This window comes from Cydia strobilella, chromosome 21, assembly GCF_947568885.1.
Source record: "Cydia strobilella chromosome 21, ilCydStro3.1, whole genome shotgun sequence".
NCBI lineage: Eukaryota > Metazoa > Arthropoda > Insecta > Lepidoptera > Tortricidae > Cydia > Cydia strobilella.
The window spans coordinates 5,681,204-5,700,875 of NC_086061.1; the positions used below are offsets into that span (position 1 = coordinate 5,681,204).

At 50.3% G+C, this 19,672-nt stretch overlaps 1 protein-coding gene across 1 annotated transcript in view; it reads left to right on the top strand.

Moving 5' to 3' along the window:
- The window catches only part of LOC134751037 (sister chromatid cohesion protein PDS5 homolog B-like), a 40,321-nt gene that overhangs the window by 14,504 nt on the left and 6,145 nt on the right, over window positions 1–19,672 (top strand). Inside the window, exons 7-18 of the mRNA XM_063686371.1 lie at window positions 243–420; window positions 1,056–1,244; window positions 2,293–2,386; window positions 3,019–3,202; window positions 4,241–4,462; window positions 4,914–5,051; window positions 5,255–5,314; window positions 5,598–5,757; window positions 9,057–9,175; window positions 10,191–10,334; window positions 11,849–12,013; window positions 13,987–14,082. Coding sequence (XP_063542441.1) covers window positions 243–420; window positions 1,056–1,244; window positions 2,293–2,386; window positions 3,019–3,202; window positions 4,241–4,462; window positions 4,914–5,051; window positions 5,255–5,314; window positions 5,598–5,757; window positions 9,057–9,175; window positions 10,191–10,334; window positions 11,849–12,013; window positions 13,987–14,082 — 1,749 coding nt within the window. The remainder of the gene's footprint in view (window positions 1–242; window positions 421–1,055; window positions 1,245–2,292; window positions 2,387–3,018; window positions 3,203–4,240; window positions 4,463–4,913; window positions 5,052–5,254; window positions 5,315–5,597; window positions 5,758–9,056; window positions 9,176–10,190; window positions 10,335–11,848; window positions 12,014–13,986; window positions 14,083–19,672) is intronic.

A 19,672-nucleotide genomic window follows, 5' to 3' on the forward strand; every position in this document is an offset into this window, starting at 1 on the left:
ATAATATTGTCGCATTGCGTATGTTCTGTCCCTCACGGGCGCACGCGTATAGCTGATCTATGTATTTGGCAGTTGCCAACTGACAAATAAGCAATACGTCTCACACCCACTAGGGCGGCGCCACAGGAGCGAATAAAATAAAATCTTGAGGGAATATTTATTCTTTAATCCCTGTATCAATGTTTTAGTTACATAGTTTAATTTTTTCAAATACTGTTTACAATAACATTTTTATTTGACAGTCGAACGTGCTAAAGAAACTCGGCCAGCCCGTGATGACAAACCTCTACTACAACACAGTAAAGATGCTGCTGGAACGCGTCAGCTCCGTAATGATCGACCACGAGGCTCTGCTCATCCTCGTCGGTTATGTAGAGGGCGCTTGTAGGGGCTCTGACGACTCCATCGCTGAGGAGTGCGGTATGTATTCTATTGTTTACTCAATCATCCGCTAGATGTCGTTGAAACGGCCGCGGTGTATCTACATCGCGCTAAAGATGTGTTAACGTAAAATGCATTAGTATTGAGGACATTGTTAAGACTTAAGAATCGTGCTCGTAGATAAAGAGTAAACTTGTAGATATAACATACAGAGTTAACGCATTCACTGCCAGGGGGCGTGGCCTAGGAACAAACTTGTATGACGGTGAAAGCACATGTGCGTTGGGGGCAGTGAATGTGTTAAGATGCTTTTCTAACGCGTCAGCGGTAATGATCGACCACGAGACTACTCATACTTTGTCGGTTATGTAGAGGGACTAGGGGGCGCTTGTAGGGACTCTAACGACTCCATCGCTGAGGAAAGCGGTATGGTATATTCAGAGGCTGTTAAAGTGCTCAACCATTTACCATATCATCATATTGGAGAACGCCAGAACATGGTTGAGAAACATACTTATCTCAAATGAATGGAAAATGCATGTTTTGTGATTATGTTATGTTGGATTTGATGCTACAAAAATGTAAGAATTTTCTTTTTCCCACAAGGGTTGTCACTTTATGGCTGGCCCAATCATTTTAGACATTATTTACTGATTACATGCTTTATTTCGCAGGCACAACACAAAAAGTGGCAGCAGAGCGCGGCCTGAAGCTCCTAGTGATGCTCTCCTTCGTGTTTCCGTCGCACTTCTTACACTCAGACGTATTGGAACGACTCACAGCTCTTCTGGAACATGAGGATGAATCTGTGGCGCCGCATATTCTAGCCGCGCTCACGTTCCTTGGGAAATATCGCCCGCTGAGTAAGTAGCTTACCTAATCGTCCGCTAGATGGCACTGTACCGCCCGAGGCGATTTCTACATCGCGCTTACGAAGTGTCGACGGAGAATGTGTAAAGGCCTGCGCAAACCGGACGATTAACCATATGTAAGAAAGATCGCTTAGGGCCAGTTGCACCAAACACAATTAACAGACTGATTAACGTCAAGTAGCAGAGAACTATGAAACTTTCCATACAATAAAATTTAGCGAACGGTAAAACGGCGTTCAACCCTTGAATTATCTGATCCCATCAAATCATAAATCGCTGCTTATCCAAAATATCATCAGATCTCTATTTCAGAAGAGGGGTTTGAAAAATAAACAAAACAATGTCATGCTCATGCTATAATTTTTATTGTAATTAACAAAAATTAAATATTCTTTCTGATGCAGTTTCCTTTTTTAATGGAGTAACAATATTAATCCCAGAAGAACTAAAATATTAACACAAGGCCACTTGCACCATTCACTACCCCGGGGTTAACCGGTTAAACCTGGAGTTACAATGGTTATCAGTACAATTTGACGCTGGGTTAATGGTTAAACCGGTTAATCCTGGGTTAGGGGGATGGTGCAAGTGGCGCTTAGGATTGTTTCGTACTGTTTGCTTGAGTATTTATTTGAGTATTTTTGTTTATATTCTCCAGATAAGGAAGGGCGGTACCTCCTGGCACAGGCTTTTAAAGCTTAAAAGGAGGTTCCAACCACTAAATTTAAGATGACGAAATTGTTAAAGAAAATAAACATTTTTGATTTTTTGATTATGAGCAATATTAGTTACAACAAAATAATAATATTTCGAAGAAATAGTTCATTTTTATGACGGATATCGGCGTATTCGTCTAAAATAGAATTATTATTTTGCGTTGTGCCTGTAGTCACCAAAGAAACGTAATACCTAATAACGCGGACAGCCGTGGCACAACTGGTCTGCAGTCGATCTTGCTCGTATATATACAACAAACATAAATAAACAACAAATGATCCCATAACATACGGAATTAAGTTATAATTGTATTTGTTGACAGGCGAGGCGTGTCCATCTCTGTTCCCGCGACTGACCTCGCTGTGCAAGGCGTACGCCGAAGTCGGCACGCCCAAACAGGCCAAGAATGCTGTCAGGTAATTTAGTACATCATCTTAACATATGACTAACTATGCATCTTAATATCCATTCTCCAGGAACTCAAGGTCACACAACGCCTTTGGGCAATCGTTCACTCTCGTATCCTTAGATACTTCGGTCACGTTACGCGCAAGGAAGACGACGCCATGGAGAGGCTTGTTGTCCAGGGCTGAGTGAATGGCGCAAGACCCAGATTGCGGCCCTCGATGCGATGGACCAAGTCAAAGCTCCCACCGGGTCACCTTTAAATCTGCGTGCGGAATGCAGTAAATAGAGAAGCATGGCGGGAAACAACGAAAAAAGCCGTACAACGACCTCAATGACCACGACTGCTCTGACAAGAGTATCCGACTGAGAAGAAGAAGAACTATGCTGCAGTCCTATGGAGGGTAGTGTAGTAAGGTGAAAACTTTTTTATGGGAGAACAGTCGCGAAAGTGTCCAACTGTGAGCTATAAATAACAGTTCCAAATTTCTCCAGAGTGGCGTTATTGACGGAGTGAGCTGTTGAGATTTTTTTATCAAATATTCTAGGTATTGGGGCGCCACCTATTTAAGGTTTTTTGACTGACACCTTTTCAAACAATTACGCTATGACACTTTTTTTTTACAATGTCCATTTTTCGCAGATGCCTATTCGTGAACGTGCCCGAGCAGCGCTCTGCCATCTTCACCGAAATCCTAGAGACGCTCAAAGGCACGCTGACTCCACATTCTGAGCATTACCGCACAGCCATAGTGACGCTCGGACATATCGCCCACAACCTGCCAGAGACCTTCCCTCTGCACATCAAGAACATCGTCTCCAGAAAGGTTAGTCTTGCTCTATGTTTTGTGGTAAAAAAATGTACATAATTAAGCCGTATTAACATAAGAAAATGGCTTTTTGTCACTCCTATCAGAGAGAATAGTGTATAGAGGGTAAGAAAATGGCTTTTTGTCACTCCTATCAGAGAGAATAGTTTATTTATGTATATTGTATGATAAATTTGTATATGTATTTATATTGTTTATTTATGTAGTTTATAAAGGTATTATAGTATATAAATATTACTAGTTTGTATATTGGCGTTAGTATTAGAATTTATATTTAGAAAAAAAAAAATTTCGCATCGCACTGCACCCACCTTAACAATTTCTGTTTGGCCCAGTGGTTGACTGGTAGAGAATGCCTCAAGGCATTAAGTCCGCCTTTTGTACTTGTTCTTGTGCAATAAAGTTTAAAATAAATAAATAAATAAAATAGTGTATAGAGGGTTATTGTATTAGTAAATTTTGTAGTCACAGTAAATTTACTGCCATCTTTCGACACAGACATAAAAATGAATAAAAATAGAAAAAAAATTTTTTTTAGAACGCCATATGACTTTGACCCATGTTCTTTCACTGATACGTGTTAAAATAGTTAAATATCAAACGGTGTCGCCAAAGCCATCTACACGAGTATAGGCCAAAGGTATGGCGCCATTTTTTCGAGCATAATTTTTTCTTGATTTTCCGAGCCACGTCTTTGCTCTTAGACAAATATAGCACTGCGTACAATAGACTAGACTAGAGGAAAGTCAATAAATCCTCTTCCTCCCCCTTCCTCTTTTCTTAGTTATCCCATTTTAAAGAAAATTTCACCTCTCATCAAGTGACCCACCATTTTGTCCTGTTTATTTTCAATTTTACACTAAGTGCCAGTTGCACCATCCACACTTGATAGACCGATCAACGTCACCCGGCGCGCCGCGGCAGTTTACTATGAAACTTTCCATACAATAAAATTTAGCGAACTCTTTAACGATGACAAAAGTTTGGTACAACCGGCCCTTACTTAGTCTGTGTGTAAAACTCATCGTTCTCCAGATCGTGAAGGAGCTTCTAGTCCGCGAGGGCGGCGGCGGGCCTCGCGCGCCCGACGACGAGTGGTGCGCCGAGGAGCAGCTGCCGGAGGAGACCCGCTGCAAGCTCGAGGGGCTCAAGTGCATGGCGCGCTGGCTGCTAGGGCTCAAACGTGACGAGCTGTCGGCGCAGAAGACCTTCCGCATGCTCAACGCGTTCATAGTGCACAAGGGGGACTTACTGCAGGTATATATTATACTCCTCGACGATCTAGGTGGCTGTCACACTGGATGCGATTCGTGCGAGCGGGATGTCGCTATAATACGCGCCTAGCGTTGTCTCGCTCAAACGTCGGAGCGACGTGCGAATCGCATCTTAGCGGGTCACTACGCTTTTTTCTTAGGTGGGCCCTAATCAAATTTTTCTTAGGTCAAATTTGATCTGCTGGCCAGATCAAACAATGAAGTTGTGTTCACATCATTTTGATAATTGGTTCGCTTATCTATTTTTACTGCTGATTCTACATTTCTCTTATTAAACTAGCAGTAACGATCACGGAGCAAAGCCGCGGACGTACAGACGGACATGGCGAAACTATAAGGGTTCCTAGTTGACTGCGGAACCCTAAAAAGGGGTTGCCGGCCTCGTATCCCTATCTATAACCACTTAGCCAGCCATCCCCTATTGATATTTACAGCAAAACCAGCTGTCTAAAGCTGAGATGGCGTGGCTGCGGCTCGGCGCGGGCGCCGCCATGCTCAAGATCTGCGAGCAAAAGGGCGTCGGCGACCAGTACACCGCGGAACAGTTCTACAACCTCAGTCATCTCATCATCGTGAGTGCGCTATCTCACCTACTTTTTACTTGAATTGACCCAAAGATACCAAAAATATTCGGAGCGACATCCCTCAGTTTTAGCGTAAGAAGATTTTTGTTTGTGACCATACACAATCATAAGCTTTTTTTTTGGTATTGGGGGATTGCATTATTAATACTTTGAAATTATGTAGTGGTCTGACAACTAAAACTTTTTTTCAGGACCCTGTACCACAAGTCAGAGAAGCATTTGCAGCGAAACTACACAAAGGTCTTTCAAAGGTATATATTTCATATCAAAAAAGTTGGTATAGAGCCGATAACCTAAGTTTAATTGTGTCTATTTAAACACCAACATATATCCCGAGTTCCTGATAAGATTTTATTTGGCGTGCGTCATGTTGGTGATTTTCAGTGGAACTAATTTATTCCACACATCAACTGTCAAATATGAATGAACTTTTGAACCGACATTTTTTTTTTTGCACCACGATTCTCTATTCGACCGATTCCTTCGAGTTGTTTAGTTTTGAAAATAGTGGTAGTAATGTTTTGAAATTTGCAGGGTATCCCGAATAAATGTCTGCCGCTGGACTTCATGGGCATGTACGCGCTGGGCGGGCGCGAGCCGGAGCGGCGCCTGCGCGGGCTGGTGCGCCAGTACATGCTCGCGGACGTGGTGCGCAGGCGCGAGTACATACGGAACATCACCGTCGGCACTAAAGGTAAAGGTTAGGGGCGGGCGAGAGCCGGAGCGGCGCCTGCGCGGGCTGGTGCGCCAGTACATGCTCGCGGACGTGGTGCGCAGGCGCGAGTACATACGGAACATCACCGTCGGCACTAAAGGTAAAGGTTAGGGGCGGGCGCGAGCCGGAGCGGCGCCTGCGCGGGCTGGTGCGCCAGTACATGCTCGCGGACGTGGTGCGCAGGCGCGAGTACATACGGAACATCACCGTCGGCACTAAAGGTAAAGGTTAGGGGCGGGCGAGAGCCGGAGCGGCGCCTGCGCGGGCTGGTGCGCCAGTACATGCTCGCGGACGTGGTGCGCAGGCGCGAGTACATACGGAACATCACCGTCGGCACTAAAGGTAAAGGTTAGGGGCGGGCGAGAGCCGGAGCGGCGCCTGCGCGGGCTGGTGCGCCAGTACATGCTCGCGGACGTGGTGCGCAGGCGCGAGTACATACGGAACATCACCGTCGGCACTATAGGTAAAGGTTAGGGGCGGGCGCGAGCCGGAGCGGCGCCTGCGCGGGCTGGTGCGCCAGTACATGCTCGCGGACGTGGTGCGCAGGCGCGAGTACATACGGAACATCACCGTCGGCACTAAAGGTAAACGTTAGGGGCGGGCGCGAGCCGGAGCGGCGCCTGCGCGGGCTGGTGCGCCAGTACATGCTCGCGGACGTGGTGCGCAGGCGCGAGTACATACGGAACATCACCGTCGGCACTAAAGGTAAAGGTTAGGGGCGGGCGAGAGCCGGAGCGGCGCCTGCGCGGGCTGGTGCGCCAGTACATGCTCGCGGACGTGGTGCGCAGGCGCGAGTACATACGGAACATCACCGTCGGCACTAAAGGTAAAGGTTAGGGGCGGGCGAGAGCCGGAGCGGCGCCTGCGCGGGCTGGTGCGCCAGTACATGCTCGCGGACGTGGTGCGCAGGCGCGAGTACATACGGAACATCACCGTCGGCACTAAAGGTAAAGGTTAGGGGCGGGCGCGAGCCGGAGCGGCGCCTGCGCGGGCTGGTGCGCCAGTACATGCTCGCGGACGTGGTGCGCAGGCGCGAGTACATACGGAACATCACCGTCGGCACTAAAGGTAAAGGTTAGGGGCGGGCGAGAGCCGGAGCGGCGCCTGCGCGGGCTGGTGCGCCAGTACATGCTCGCGGACGTGGTGCGCAGGCGCGAGTACATACGGAACATCACCGTCGGCACTAAAGGTAAAGGTTAGGGGCGGGCGCGAGCCGGAGCGGCGCCTGCGCGGGCTGGTGCGCCAGTACATGCTCGCGGACGTGGTGCGCAGGCGCGAGTACATACGGAACATCACCGTCGGCACTAAAGGTAAAGGTTAGGGGCGGGCGCGAGCCGGAGCGGCGCCTGCGCGGGCTGGTGCGCCAGTACATGCTCGCGGACGTGGTGCGCAGGCGCGAGTACATACGGAACATCACCGTCGGCACTAAAGGTAAAGGTTAGGGGCGGGCGAGAGCCGGAGCGGCGCCTGCGCGGGCTGGTGCGCCAGTACATGCTCGCGGACGTGGTGCGCAGGCGCGAGTACATACGGAACATCACCGTCGGCACTATAGGTAAAGGTTAGGGGCGGGCGCGAGCCGGAGCGGCGCCTGCGCGGGCTGGTGCGCCAGTACATGCTCGCGGACGTGGTGCGCAGGCGCGAGTACATACGGAACATCACCGTCGGCACTAAAGGTAAACGTTAGGGGCGGGCGCGAGCCGGAGCGGCGCCTGCGCGGGCTGGTGCGCCAGTACATGCTCGCGGACGTGGTGCGCAGGCGCGAGTACATACGGAACATCACCGTCGGCACTAAAGGTAAAGGTTAGGGGCGGGCGAGAGCCGGAGCGGCGCCTGCGCGGGCTGGTGCGCCAGTACATGCTCGCGGACGTGGTGCGCAGGCGCGAGTACATACGGAACATCACCGTCGGCACTAAAGGTAAAGGTTAGGGGCGGGCGCGAGCCGGAGCGGCGCCTGCGCGGGCTGGTGCGCCAGTACATGCTCGCGGACGTGGTGCGCAGGCGCGAGTACATACGGAACATCACCGTCGGCACTAAAGGTAAACGTTAGGGGCGGGCGCGAGCCGGAGCGGCGCCTGCGCGGGCTGGTGCGCCAGTACATGCTCGCGGACGTGGTGCGCAGGCGCGAGTACATACGGAACATCACCGTCGGCACTAAAGGTAAAGGTTAGGGGCGGGCGAGAGCCGGAGCGGCGCCTGCGCGGGCTGGTGCGCCAGTACATGCTCGCGGACGTGGTGCGCAGGCGCGAGTACATACGGAACATCACCGTCGGCACTAAAGGTAAAGGTTAGGGGCGGGCGAGAGCCGGAGCGGCGCCTGCGCGGGCTGGTGCGCCAGTACATGCTCGCGGACGTGGTGCGCAGGCGCGAGTACATACGGAACATCACCGTCGGCACTAAAGGTAAAGGTTAGGGGCGGGCGAGAGCCGGAGCGGCGCCTGCGCGGGCTGGTGCGCCAGTACATGCTCGCGGACGTGGTGCGCAGGCGCGAGTACATACGGAACATCACCGTCGGCACTAAAGGTAAAGGTTAGGGGCGGGCGCGAGCCGGAGCGGCGCCTGCGCGGGCTGGTGCGCCAGTACATGCTCGCGGACGTGGTGCGCAGGCGCGAGTACATACGGAACATCACCGTCGGCACTAAAGGTAAAGGTTAGGGGCGGGCGAGAGCCGGAGCGGCGCCTGCGCGGGCTGGTGCGCCAGTACATGCTCGCGGACGTGGTGCGCAGGCGCGAGTACATACGGAACATCACCGTCGGCACTAAAGGTAAAGGTTAGGGGCGGGCGAGAGCCGGAGCGGCGCCTGCGCGGGCTGGTGCGCCAGTACATGCTCGCGGACGTGGTGCGCAGGCGCGAGTACATACGGAACATCACCGTCGGCACTAAAGGTGTAAAGGTTAGGGTTCTGGAAATTTTCATAGCGACTGATAAGTTGTTTCACTTCGGTGTGCATTTGCAGTTATTTTTGTACATTTAGAGATGTTCTCACTCATTGCTCATATACGAATTGTTTTTTTTTTGTTTTTTCTTATTTTTTATATTGTAATTTTGATATATCTCATACTCTCTCTGTAATCACATACTGTGCAATGTTATCATAGCGTGTACTGTTTAACATATTATTATATTCAGTTTGTATTTGCGAGTTCCTATAATTGGCTCTGTATTGTTATTCAAAAATTTAAACTAATATTTTATAGCTGTTGGAATTCCTTGTATAAATAAACAAATAAAATAAACAAATATCTGTTGACATAATAAATAAATGTATGTTTTTTTACAGTGGAACAAGCGGTATCTCAGCTGCCACACATCCTGCCGGACTACATGCTGGTGTTCGCTGTGCCGGTCCTTACTCACGATCCTTTCTTTGAGACGTATGACAACGCGACGCAGCTCAAGGTAGATTACCATATTCACTTAGGCACTTGACATGTCTTATGCTGTCGTACATGCTTACGGTGACTAAGAAAGTAAGATATAACCCTTTTATAGTTATTTTACAGTTCGCTTTCATGAAAATTTATAGAGGGTCTTGCGCCTAAAATAAATTCAAAGATAATGAAAAAACTGTCTTCATTTGTACAAAATATTGGTCCAAGGTGTATTTGCGTCTCACATTTTGCTTAATGAGAGTGAGATGCAATGTACATTAGACAAAGATATTAGACAGATGGACCACCACCCTTAGCTATATCACTACCACTACATTGCTAGTTTTTAGGATCAAATGACAATATGGGACCCATTGCATTAAAGCAATACAAAAGTCAGAAATGATAGTCAAAGTCCGACAGTCGTACTTCACTCGGGAAACACTTCTAACAAAACGATGTGAACGTGACGTCACGGTCACTAAGAGCCCATCCTGAAGTACGGAAAACAAGAAAATTGCGATTTTCTCGGTGAAATATTGCGTTCATGTATATAGTTGCCGTACAATCTTTATTTTGGATAAAATGTAAGGAATCGAATGGTACCCTTACTTTATTACTTTTTGGAAGTTAAAAAAACCTTATATTTTGAAATTTTCAGGTCCTGTATTTTTTTATGATTACAAAATGAGATCACTGTTGTCTTAAAAAGTTAATAAACGAATGAGGGCTAACGCGTATGAATTCGCCGCTAGGGGCGCTAGTGTAGATGGTGGTCTTTTCCATAGTTTGAAATGACAAATGTCACTTGTCACTTCAATGACTGACAGCTGTTCTTTAGTCTTTTGGACCACCATCAACAGAGGCGCCAACTGGTGAGCAAAAAAACGATAGCCCTCATTGAAATTGAATTGAAGTGAATATATTATTTTAATACCCACATTATTGCGATAAATTGCTCATTTGCTATTTAATTTACTAGATTATGTTATAAAATTCAACATGTGTCATCATCCGTATTCAACATGTGTTCTGTTTTACAGGTGATGAAGCAGTGCTTATGGTTCGTGCTGGAGCCACTGATCACCCGCAACGACTTCTACTGCTACGGGTTCTACAAGAGCCTCGTCGAGCGCATGAAGAACCACAAGGACGCCCTCCATGAATCTGACGACAACTACAATTACGTAAGTTTTTATATACATTCGCAAGTTATATAGGGTGGGGTAGGAAACAGTGGCTCAGCTCGAACAGTGGTTCAGTCGCCCAAATATCGCCTCTATCATGTTGGAATTAGGTTGAGTGAGCCAATGTACCCGGCAATTTTTTTTCCGAGCCACTGTTTCCTACCCTACCCTATGTATACTTAATTTTTCTTAACATATTAGCAAATTAGGGATTGCGATCCTCGCTCCGGAGCGTACCTGGTCCAACAGATCCCCTTGGCAATTCAACGAGGCAACGCTGCTAGGGTCATGGGGACGTTTGGGCCGGCTACGGTCCGGGATGGCACCTTAGCATACTTTAATTTTGTCAAAAAGGATATAATTAGGAATTAAACGAACTTACCTGTAAGTGAAGTTCGATTCTAATTATATGAGCTGTACAAACTTCGAAATGATGTATATCAACTTGTAGTAGGCGCTATCAGCGTGCCTTTGATCATGACTTTTAGAGCAATAATTCAGAGTAAAAAAATTTTTTTTTTACGAGAATTCACAATAGATCAGATTTCTGAACGTACACTTCGTACTTCCCGCCTAAGACATCTGTCAGTGTCACCTCATTTAGTTTAGAGTACAAGCCAAGTCATAACACTTTCACTGCCAGTGACCCGCTAGGCGGATTCTCTATTCTTAGGCGCTTGTCGCTACAAAGCGGAAAACACGTGTTATCAGCTTCGCTCGTAGCTAAAAATATCAAAAAAAGATATTTTTATTTTTGCATTAATTATTTTTATATTATTTAAACCCATGTTCTTTCACTGATATGCGTTAAAATTGTTAAATAACAAACGAAACCGTCAACGCCATTTATTCGAGAGTAGGCCAAAGGTAGTGGCGCCAGATGGCGCGCGAGAATCAAATTTTCTTGATTTTCGTGGCACGTTTTTGCCTTAGACTGTATATCCATCTATTACGGAATTGTATCTATCTTTGATTTAGTGGTTGCCAAAGCCTGTTGCGGATTACATCATTTGTTAGTAGGTGACGAAACCTGTAGCTAATTTGCTTTTCTGTCCATTTGACGAAGTCTGCGTTGCTGATCACGAACTAATTTCTATTTACTATTTTATATATTTTACCCGAGTAAATGTATTTCTAACTACTTCATTAGTTATATATTTTGTTTATCACATCACGCAAAATAGCCATTAATCGACGAGTTGCGGAAAATCACCCGAGCTACAATACAATATTCTGATTAAGACTGAAAAACTAATTCCAGGCGGGGATTTTGAAAGGCATGTTGATGTAATTAGGCTCCGGTGTATGCACAAAAGTATATTATTATAATACAAAAGTATATTGAAATAAAAATAATTTAAAAAAGAGATGCTTGTTACATGAGTTGTTTTATGTTAAGGCCAGATTCATCTAGTTCTTCAATCGGCCGCCTTAGTAGTGTAATGTAGGCAGCTTGCCGGTATCTGTGATCTGTTTTGATAGTTTCATTAATGAAAGAAATGTGTGTGTTTCAGAAAATGTGGGCGATCTGCGACCTGGCCATGTCGGTGATCTGGACGCGCTCGGCCAGCTTCGAGATGCGCGACTTCCCCTCCGACGCGCGCATCCCCACCATGTACTTCGCGCCGCAGAACGAGTTCTTCGTCAACACGCGCGTGTTCCTCCCGCCCGAGCTGCAGGTACGTGCGAGTGCGGCACACACATACAGACACACTTACACTATACCTCACTGGTCCAATGATGGTCCTTGTGACGGTTCATTTTTATAAGGATAAAAAAACAGGCCAAGTGCGAGTCGGACTCGCCCACCGAGGGTTCCGTACTTTTTTAGTATTTGTTGTTATAGGAGCAACAAAAATACATCATCATAAGCCTCAGCATAATGCTAACCCAAAAGTCAGCGCTGATCTTCCGGCCCTCAAATGGTCTCGCCGGAAGATCAGCGCTGACTTTTGGGTTAGAATTATGCTGAGGCGGGACCATTTCGTGGTAAAATATTTATTTATTTTTATGTTTATATTTCTTTGTTCTTTTTTTATACTTTTGTATGGTATAGTTTATCATGAAATGCGATGATTTCTGATTTCTGATCATCTGTGAAAATTTTAACTGTCTAGCTATCACGGTTCATGAGATACAGCCTGGTGACAGATCGACGGACAGACGGACAGTGGAGTCTTAGTAATAGGGTCCCGTTTTTACCCTTTGGGTACGGAACCCTAAAATATCTACAAACATTTTACGTAATATCTTAAAATGTTTGTAGTTTTTTTTTGAAAGATTAAATAAATAAATATAAGGCGATATCTTACACAGATCAACCTAGCCCTAATTAAGCAAAGCTTGTACTACGAGTGTTAGGCGACGATATACATATTTATATAGATAAATACATACTTATAAACATAGAAAACACCCATGACTGAGAAACAAATATTTGTGTTTATCACTCATCATTTATTGCTATGTATGTGCCGTGTATATATTATAGGGAGCGTGCATGAACTATAGGGGGCAGCACGGGAGCCGTGCTTCCGATGTAGCCCACAAGATGGCAGAACCTACTATGCACAAGAAAACGTACGAGAACGGTAGATGGTAGCACTCGCTTTGGCAATGTTTATGTTTTCGATTCGGGTCACAAGATGGCAGACCCTCCAACGCGCACGGTCCCTATTCCATCGCCCACACTCTTAACTGTATATCGGTGGACCTTATGTGGAAAGTTAACAGTGTTGCTGTTTGTACGACATGCGTATGATACAGGGATGTTGCGGATGCCGATTTTTTGACATCCGCGGATGCGGATGCAGATGCGGATTTTCAAAGGCTCACATCCGCGGATGCGGATGCAGATGTCGAGATTAGGCACATAAAAAACGTCAAATATTACACTCTAGTAATTTTTATTTAAAAAAACGAAACTTTTAGTATTTGAACAAGAATATAGGTGCCCCACAATCGCATTACTATACTACAGACCAAATAAAACAAACATTTCACTTGTCGCTGTCCGTCATAGGCTAAAGTGCTCGATCGACGAATCACTAAAACGAAACGAGATACCTATTGGCTAATGACGAAATTACCTAGCACTTACGCCGCCGCTAAGACGTTCCTGTACCCACCTGTTCCACATCCGCATCCGCATTAAGCTCCGCATCGATTTTATGCGGATGCGGATGTTGAAAATAATGCGGAAGTTCCGCGGATGCGACCTTACTTACATAACATTTTTATCTGTATAATTAAGTTAATATGAAAGGACTTCAAAATGTTATTTGGTTGATAACCCTATCCCCCTTTGGCCCACGCTCTTACCCGAAGAACGAAATTTAGACTTATATTAGTTTAGCAAGTAAGTAAGTAATTTATTTATTGTGTAGGTACATAAAGGTGTTAAACATATCAACAGGTATCAACAGTTGTTAGTTTCATAAGAAAGTGAAGGTACGTTTTTAAACAAAATATTTATTAATCCTAAAAACATTGCTCTGCCTCTTATAATATTCTCCTGGATCGGTAAATCCTTTTGTTTTGTTTTTGAATTCGAAACCTTCAAAAACAAATGTCGTCGTGCGACCTTATTTTGTGTAATTAGTGCGCTCCTCAAATCTTTTAACTGACTCGTAGTAACTGAGTAATTTTCCAGTTCCAGCCCAAGAAGCCGACGCCGGCCGAGGCGGCGCCGCGCGGCAAGAAGCGCGCGCGCCCCGCCGCCGACAACATCGACACCAACGACGTCGAGGTAGCACTAGCACTAGCACTAACACTAACACTATAACCCTAACGCTCGCTCTACTCCCTGGAGTGGCAAGAAGCCGACGCCGGCCGAGGCGGCGCCGCGCGGCAAGAAGCGCGCGCGCCCCGCCGCCGACAACATCGACACCAACGACGTCGAGGTAGCACTAGCACTAGCACTAACACTAACACTATAACCCTAACGCTCGCTCTACTCCCTGGAGTGGCAAGAAGCCGACGCCGGCCGAGGCGGCGCCGCGCGGCAAGAAGCGCGCGCGCCCCGCCGCCGACAACATCGACACCAACGACGTCGAGGTAGCACTAGCACTAGCACTAACACTAACACTATAACCCTAACGCTCGCTCTACTCCCTGGAGTGGCAAGAAGCCGACGCCGGCCGAGGCGGCGCTGCGCGGCAAGAAGCGCGCGCGCCCCGCCGCCGACAACATCGACACCAACGACGTCGAGGTAGCACTAGCACTAGCACTAACACTAACACTATAACCCTAACGCTCGCTCTACTCCCTGGAGTGGCAAGAAGCCGACGCCGGCCGAGGCGGCGCCGCGCGGCAAGAAGCGCGCGCGCCCCGCCGCCGACAACATCGACACCAACGACGTCGAGGTAGCACTAGCACTAGCACTAACACTAACACTATAACCCTAACGCTCGCTCTACTCCCTGGAGTGGCAAGAAGCCGACGCCGGCCGAGGCGGCGCCGCGCGGCAAGAAGCGCGCGCGCCCCGCCGCCGACAACATCGACACCAACGACGTCGAGGTAGCACTAGCACTAGCACTAACACTAACACTATAACCCTAACGCTCGCTCTACTCCCTGGAGTGGCAAGAAGCCGACGCCGGCCGAGGCGGCGCCGCGCGGCAAGAAGCGCGCGCGCCCCGCCGCCGACAACATCGACACCAACGACGTCGAGGTAGCACTAGCACTAGCACTAACACTAACACTATAACCCTAACGCTCGCTCTACTCCCTGGAGTGGCAAGAAGCCGACGCCGGCCGAGGCGGCGCCGCGCGGCAAGAAGCGCGCGCGCCCCGCCGCCGACAACATCGACACCAACGACGTCGAGGTAGCACTAGCACTAGCACTAACACTAACACTATAACCCTAACGCTCGCTCTACTCCCTGGAGTGGCAAGAAGCCGACGCCGGCCGAGGCGGCGCCGCGCGGCAAGAAGCGCGCGCGCCCCGCCGCCGACAACATCGACACCAACGACGTCGAGGTAGCACTAGCACTAGCACTAACACTAACACTATAACCCTAACGCTCGCTCTACTCCCTGGAGTGGCAAGAAGCCGACGCCGGCCGAGGCGGCGCCGCGCGGCAAGAAGCGCGCGCGCCCCGCCGCCGACAACATCGACACCAACGACGTCGAGGTAGCACTAGCACTAGCACTAACACTAACACTATAACCCTAACGCTCGCTCTACTCCCTGGAGTGGCAAGAAGCCGACGCCGGCCGAGGCGGCGCCGCGCGGCAAGAAGCGCGCGCGCCCCGCCGCCGACAACATCGACACCAACGACGTCGAGGTAGCACTAGCACTAGCACTAACACTAACACTATAACCCTAACGCTCGCTCTACTCCCTGGAGTGGCAAGAAGCCGACGCCGGCCGAGGCGGCGCCGCGCGGCAAGAAGCGCGCGCGCCCCGCCGCCGACAACATCGACACCAACGACGTCGAGGTAGCACTAGCACTAGCACTAACACTAACACTATAACCCTAACGCTCGCTCTACTCCCTGGAGTGGCAAGAAGCCGACGCCGGCCGAGGCGGCGCCGCGCGGCAAGAAGCGCGCGCGCCCCGCCGCCGACAACATCGACACCAACGACGTCGAGGTAGCACTAGCACTAGCACTAACACTAACACTATAACCCTAACGCTCGCTCTACTCCCTGGAGTGGCAAGAAGCCGACGCCGGCCGAGGCGGCGCCGCGCGGCAAGAAGCGCGCGCGCCCCGCCGCCGACAACATCGACACCAACGACGTCGAGGTAGCACTAGCACTAGCACTAACACTAACACTATAACCCTAACGCTCGCTCTACTCCCTGGAGTGGCAAGAAGCCGACGCCGGCCGAGGCGGCGCCGCGCGGCAAGAAGCGCGCGCGCCCCGCCGCCGACAACATCGACACCAACGACGTCGAGGTAGCACTAGCACTAGCACTAACACTAACACTATAACCCTAACGCTCGCTCTACTCCCTGGAGTGGCAAGAAGCCGACGCCGGCCGAGGCGGCGCCGCGCGGCAAGAAGCGCGCGCGCCCCGCCGCCGACAACATCGACACCAACGACGTCGAGGTAGCACTAGCACTAGCACTAACACTAACACTATAACCCTAACGCTCGCTCTACTCCCTGGAGTGGCAAGAAGCCGACGCCGGCCGAGGCGGCGCCGCGCGGCAAGAAGCGCGCGCGCCCCGCCGCCGACAACATCGACACCAACGACGTCGAGGTAACACTAGCACTAGCACTAACACTAACACTATAACCCTAACGCTCGCTCTACTCCCTGGAGTGGCAAGAAGCCGACGCCGGCCGAGGCGGCGCCGCGCGGCAAGAAGCGCGCGCGCCCCGCCGCCGACAACATCGACACCAACGACGTCGAGGTAACACTAGCACTAGCACTAACACTAACACTATAACCCTAACGCTCGCTCTACTCCCTGGAGTGGCAAGAAGCCGACGCCGGCCGAGGCGGCGCCGCGCGGCAAGAAGCGCGCGCGCCCCGCCGCCGACAACATCGACACCAACGACGTCGAGGTAGCACTAGCACTAGCACTAACACTAACACTATAACCCTAACGCTCGCTCTACTCCCTGGAGTGGCAAGAAGCCGACGCCGGCCGAGGCGGCGCCGCGCGGCAAGAAGCGCGCGCGCCCCGCCGCCGACAACATCGACACCAACGACGTCGAGGTAGCACTAGCACTAGCACTAACACTAACACTATAACCCTAACGCTCGCTCTACTCCCTGGAGTGGCAAGAAGCCGACGCCGGCCGAGGCGGCGCCGCGCGGCAAGAAGCGCGCGCGCCCCGCCGCCGACAACATCGACACCAACGACGTCGAGGTAACACTAGCACTAGCACTAACACTAACACTATAACCCTAACGCTCGCTCTACTCCCTGGAGTGGCAAGAAGCCGACGCCGGCCGAGGCGGCGCCGCGCGGCAAGAAGCGCGCGCGCCCCGCCGCCGACAATATCGACACCAACGACGTCGAGGTAGCACTAGCACTAGCACTAACACTAACACTATAACCCTAACGCTCGCTCTACTCCCTGGAGTGGCAAGAAGCCGACGCCGGCCGAGGCGGCGCCGCGCGGCAAGAAGCGCGCGCGCCCCGCCGCCGACAACATCGACACCAACGACGTCGAGGTAGCACTAGCACTAGCACTAACACTAACACTATAACCCTAACGCTCGCTCTACTCCCTGGAGTGGCAAGAAGCCGACGCCGGCCGAGGCGGCGCCGCGCGGCAAGAAGCGCGCGCGCCCCGCCGCCGACAACATCGACACCAACGACGTCGAGGTAGCACTAGCACTAGCACTAACACTAACACTATAACCCTAACGCTCGCTCTACTCCCTGGAGTGGCAAGAAGCCGACGCCGGCCGAGGCGGCGCCGCGCGGCAAGAAGCGCGCGCGCCCCGCCGCCGACAACATCGACACCAACGACGTCGAGGTAGCACTAGCACTAGCACTAACACTAACACTATAACCCTAACGCTCGCTCTACTCCCTGGAGTGGCAAGAAGCCGACGCCGGCCGAGGCGGCGCCGCGCGGCAAGAAGCGCGCGCGCCCCGCCGCCGACAACATCGACACCAACGACGTCGAGGTAGCACTAGCACTAGCACTAACACTAACACTATAACCCTAACGCTCGCTCTACTCCCTGGAGTGGCAAGAAGCCGACGCCGGCCGAGGCGGCGCCGCGCGGCAAGAAGCGCGCGCGCCCCGCCGCCGACAACATCGACACCAACGACGTCGAGGTAGCACTAGCACTAGCACTAACACTAACACTATAACCCTAACGCTCGCTCTACTCCCTGGAGTGGCAAGAAGCCGACGCCGGCCGAGGCGGCGCCGCGCGGCAAGAAGCGCGCGCGCCCCGCCGCCGACAACATCGACACCAACGACGTCGAGGTAGCACTAGCACTAGCACTAACACTAACACTATAACCCTAACGCTCGCTCTACTCCCTGGAGTGGCAAGAAGCCGACGCCGGCCGAGGCGGCGCCGCGCGGCAAGAAGCGCGCGCGCCCCGCCGCCGACAACATCGACACCAACGACGTCGAGGTAGCACTAGCACTAGCACTAACACTAACACTATAACCCTAACGCTCGCTCTACTCCCTGGAGTGGCAAGAAGCCGACGCCGGCCGAGGCGGCGCCGCGCGGCAAGAAGCGCGCGCGCCCCGCCGCCGACAACATCGACACCAACGACGTCGAGGTAGCACTAGCACTAGCACTAACACTAACACTATAACCCTAACGCTCGCTCTACTCCCTGGAGTGGCAAGAAGCCGACGCCGGCCGAGGCGGCGCCGCGCGGCAAGAAGCGCGCGCGCCCCGCCGCCGACAACATCGACACCAACGACGTCGAGGTAACACTAGCACTAGCACTAACACTAACACTATAACCCTAACGCTCGCTCTACTCCCTGGAGTGGCAAGAAGCCGACGCCGGCCGAGGCGGCGCCGCGCGGCAAGAAGCGCGCGCGCCCCGCCGCCGACAACATCGACACCAACGACGTCGAGGTAGCACTAGCACTAACACTAACACTATAACCCTAACGCTCGCTCTACTCCCTGGAGCGGCAAGAAGCCGACGCCGGCCGAGGCGGCGCCGCGCGGCAAGAAGCCGATCCTTATTTTCGAATTTAAAAACATGTGAACTACATTCCTGCCAAATTTGTTTTTTTTTTTTTTAATCATTGTCTTCTAACAAATAGACTTATATTGACCGGGATATAGACCGTGATTACCTTTTGTATTATTTGTGAGCTCCCGATATTTAATACAAAAGGTAATCACGGTCTATATCCCGGTCAATATAAGTCTAGTGAAACTAACCGTGAATCATTCAAAACTCTAATTCTAACAAATATATAATATACCTAAATTATACCTAAATATACCCACCCAACCCACCTAATTATACCTAATATATACCTAAATTTATATGAATTTCATGTTAACAATTTTTGTTTTGTACAATAAAGTGATTTACTACTACTACTACTAATATACAGAATCCTAAGATTTCGCTCTGCTCTGATAAATCGTTAGATGCTCGGGCTTGTGTATTTTTTTAGCAAATAAAAAAAACGAAATTATAGAAACTTGTCAATCGGAAACACATCGAGCACCATTTAAAAAAAGATATACTCTTCGTCGGGTGGAACTTTTTTTTTAAACGCACTGAAATATCAACTTCAAAAATTAGTATCGTATTAACGAGACATGTCGGCGATAGATATTCCTACAACGTAAGAACTGCCAGCCGCATGTACGAGGGAAACGAGGCCGTTCGGTAACACGAGGCTAGCTTTTTCCTATAGAATCTGATAAATT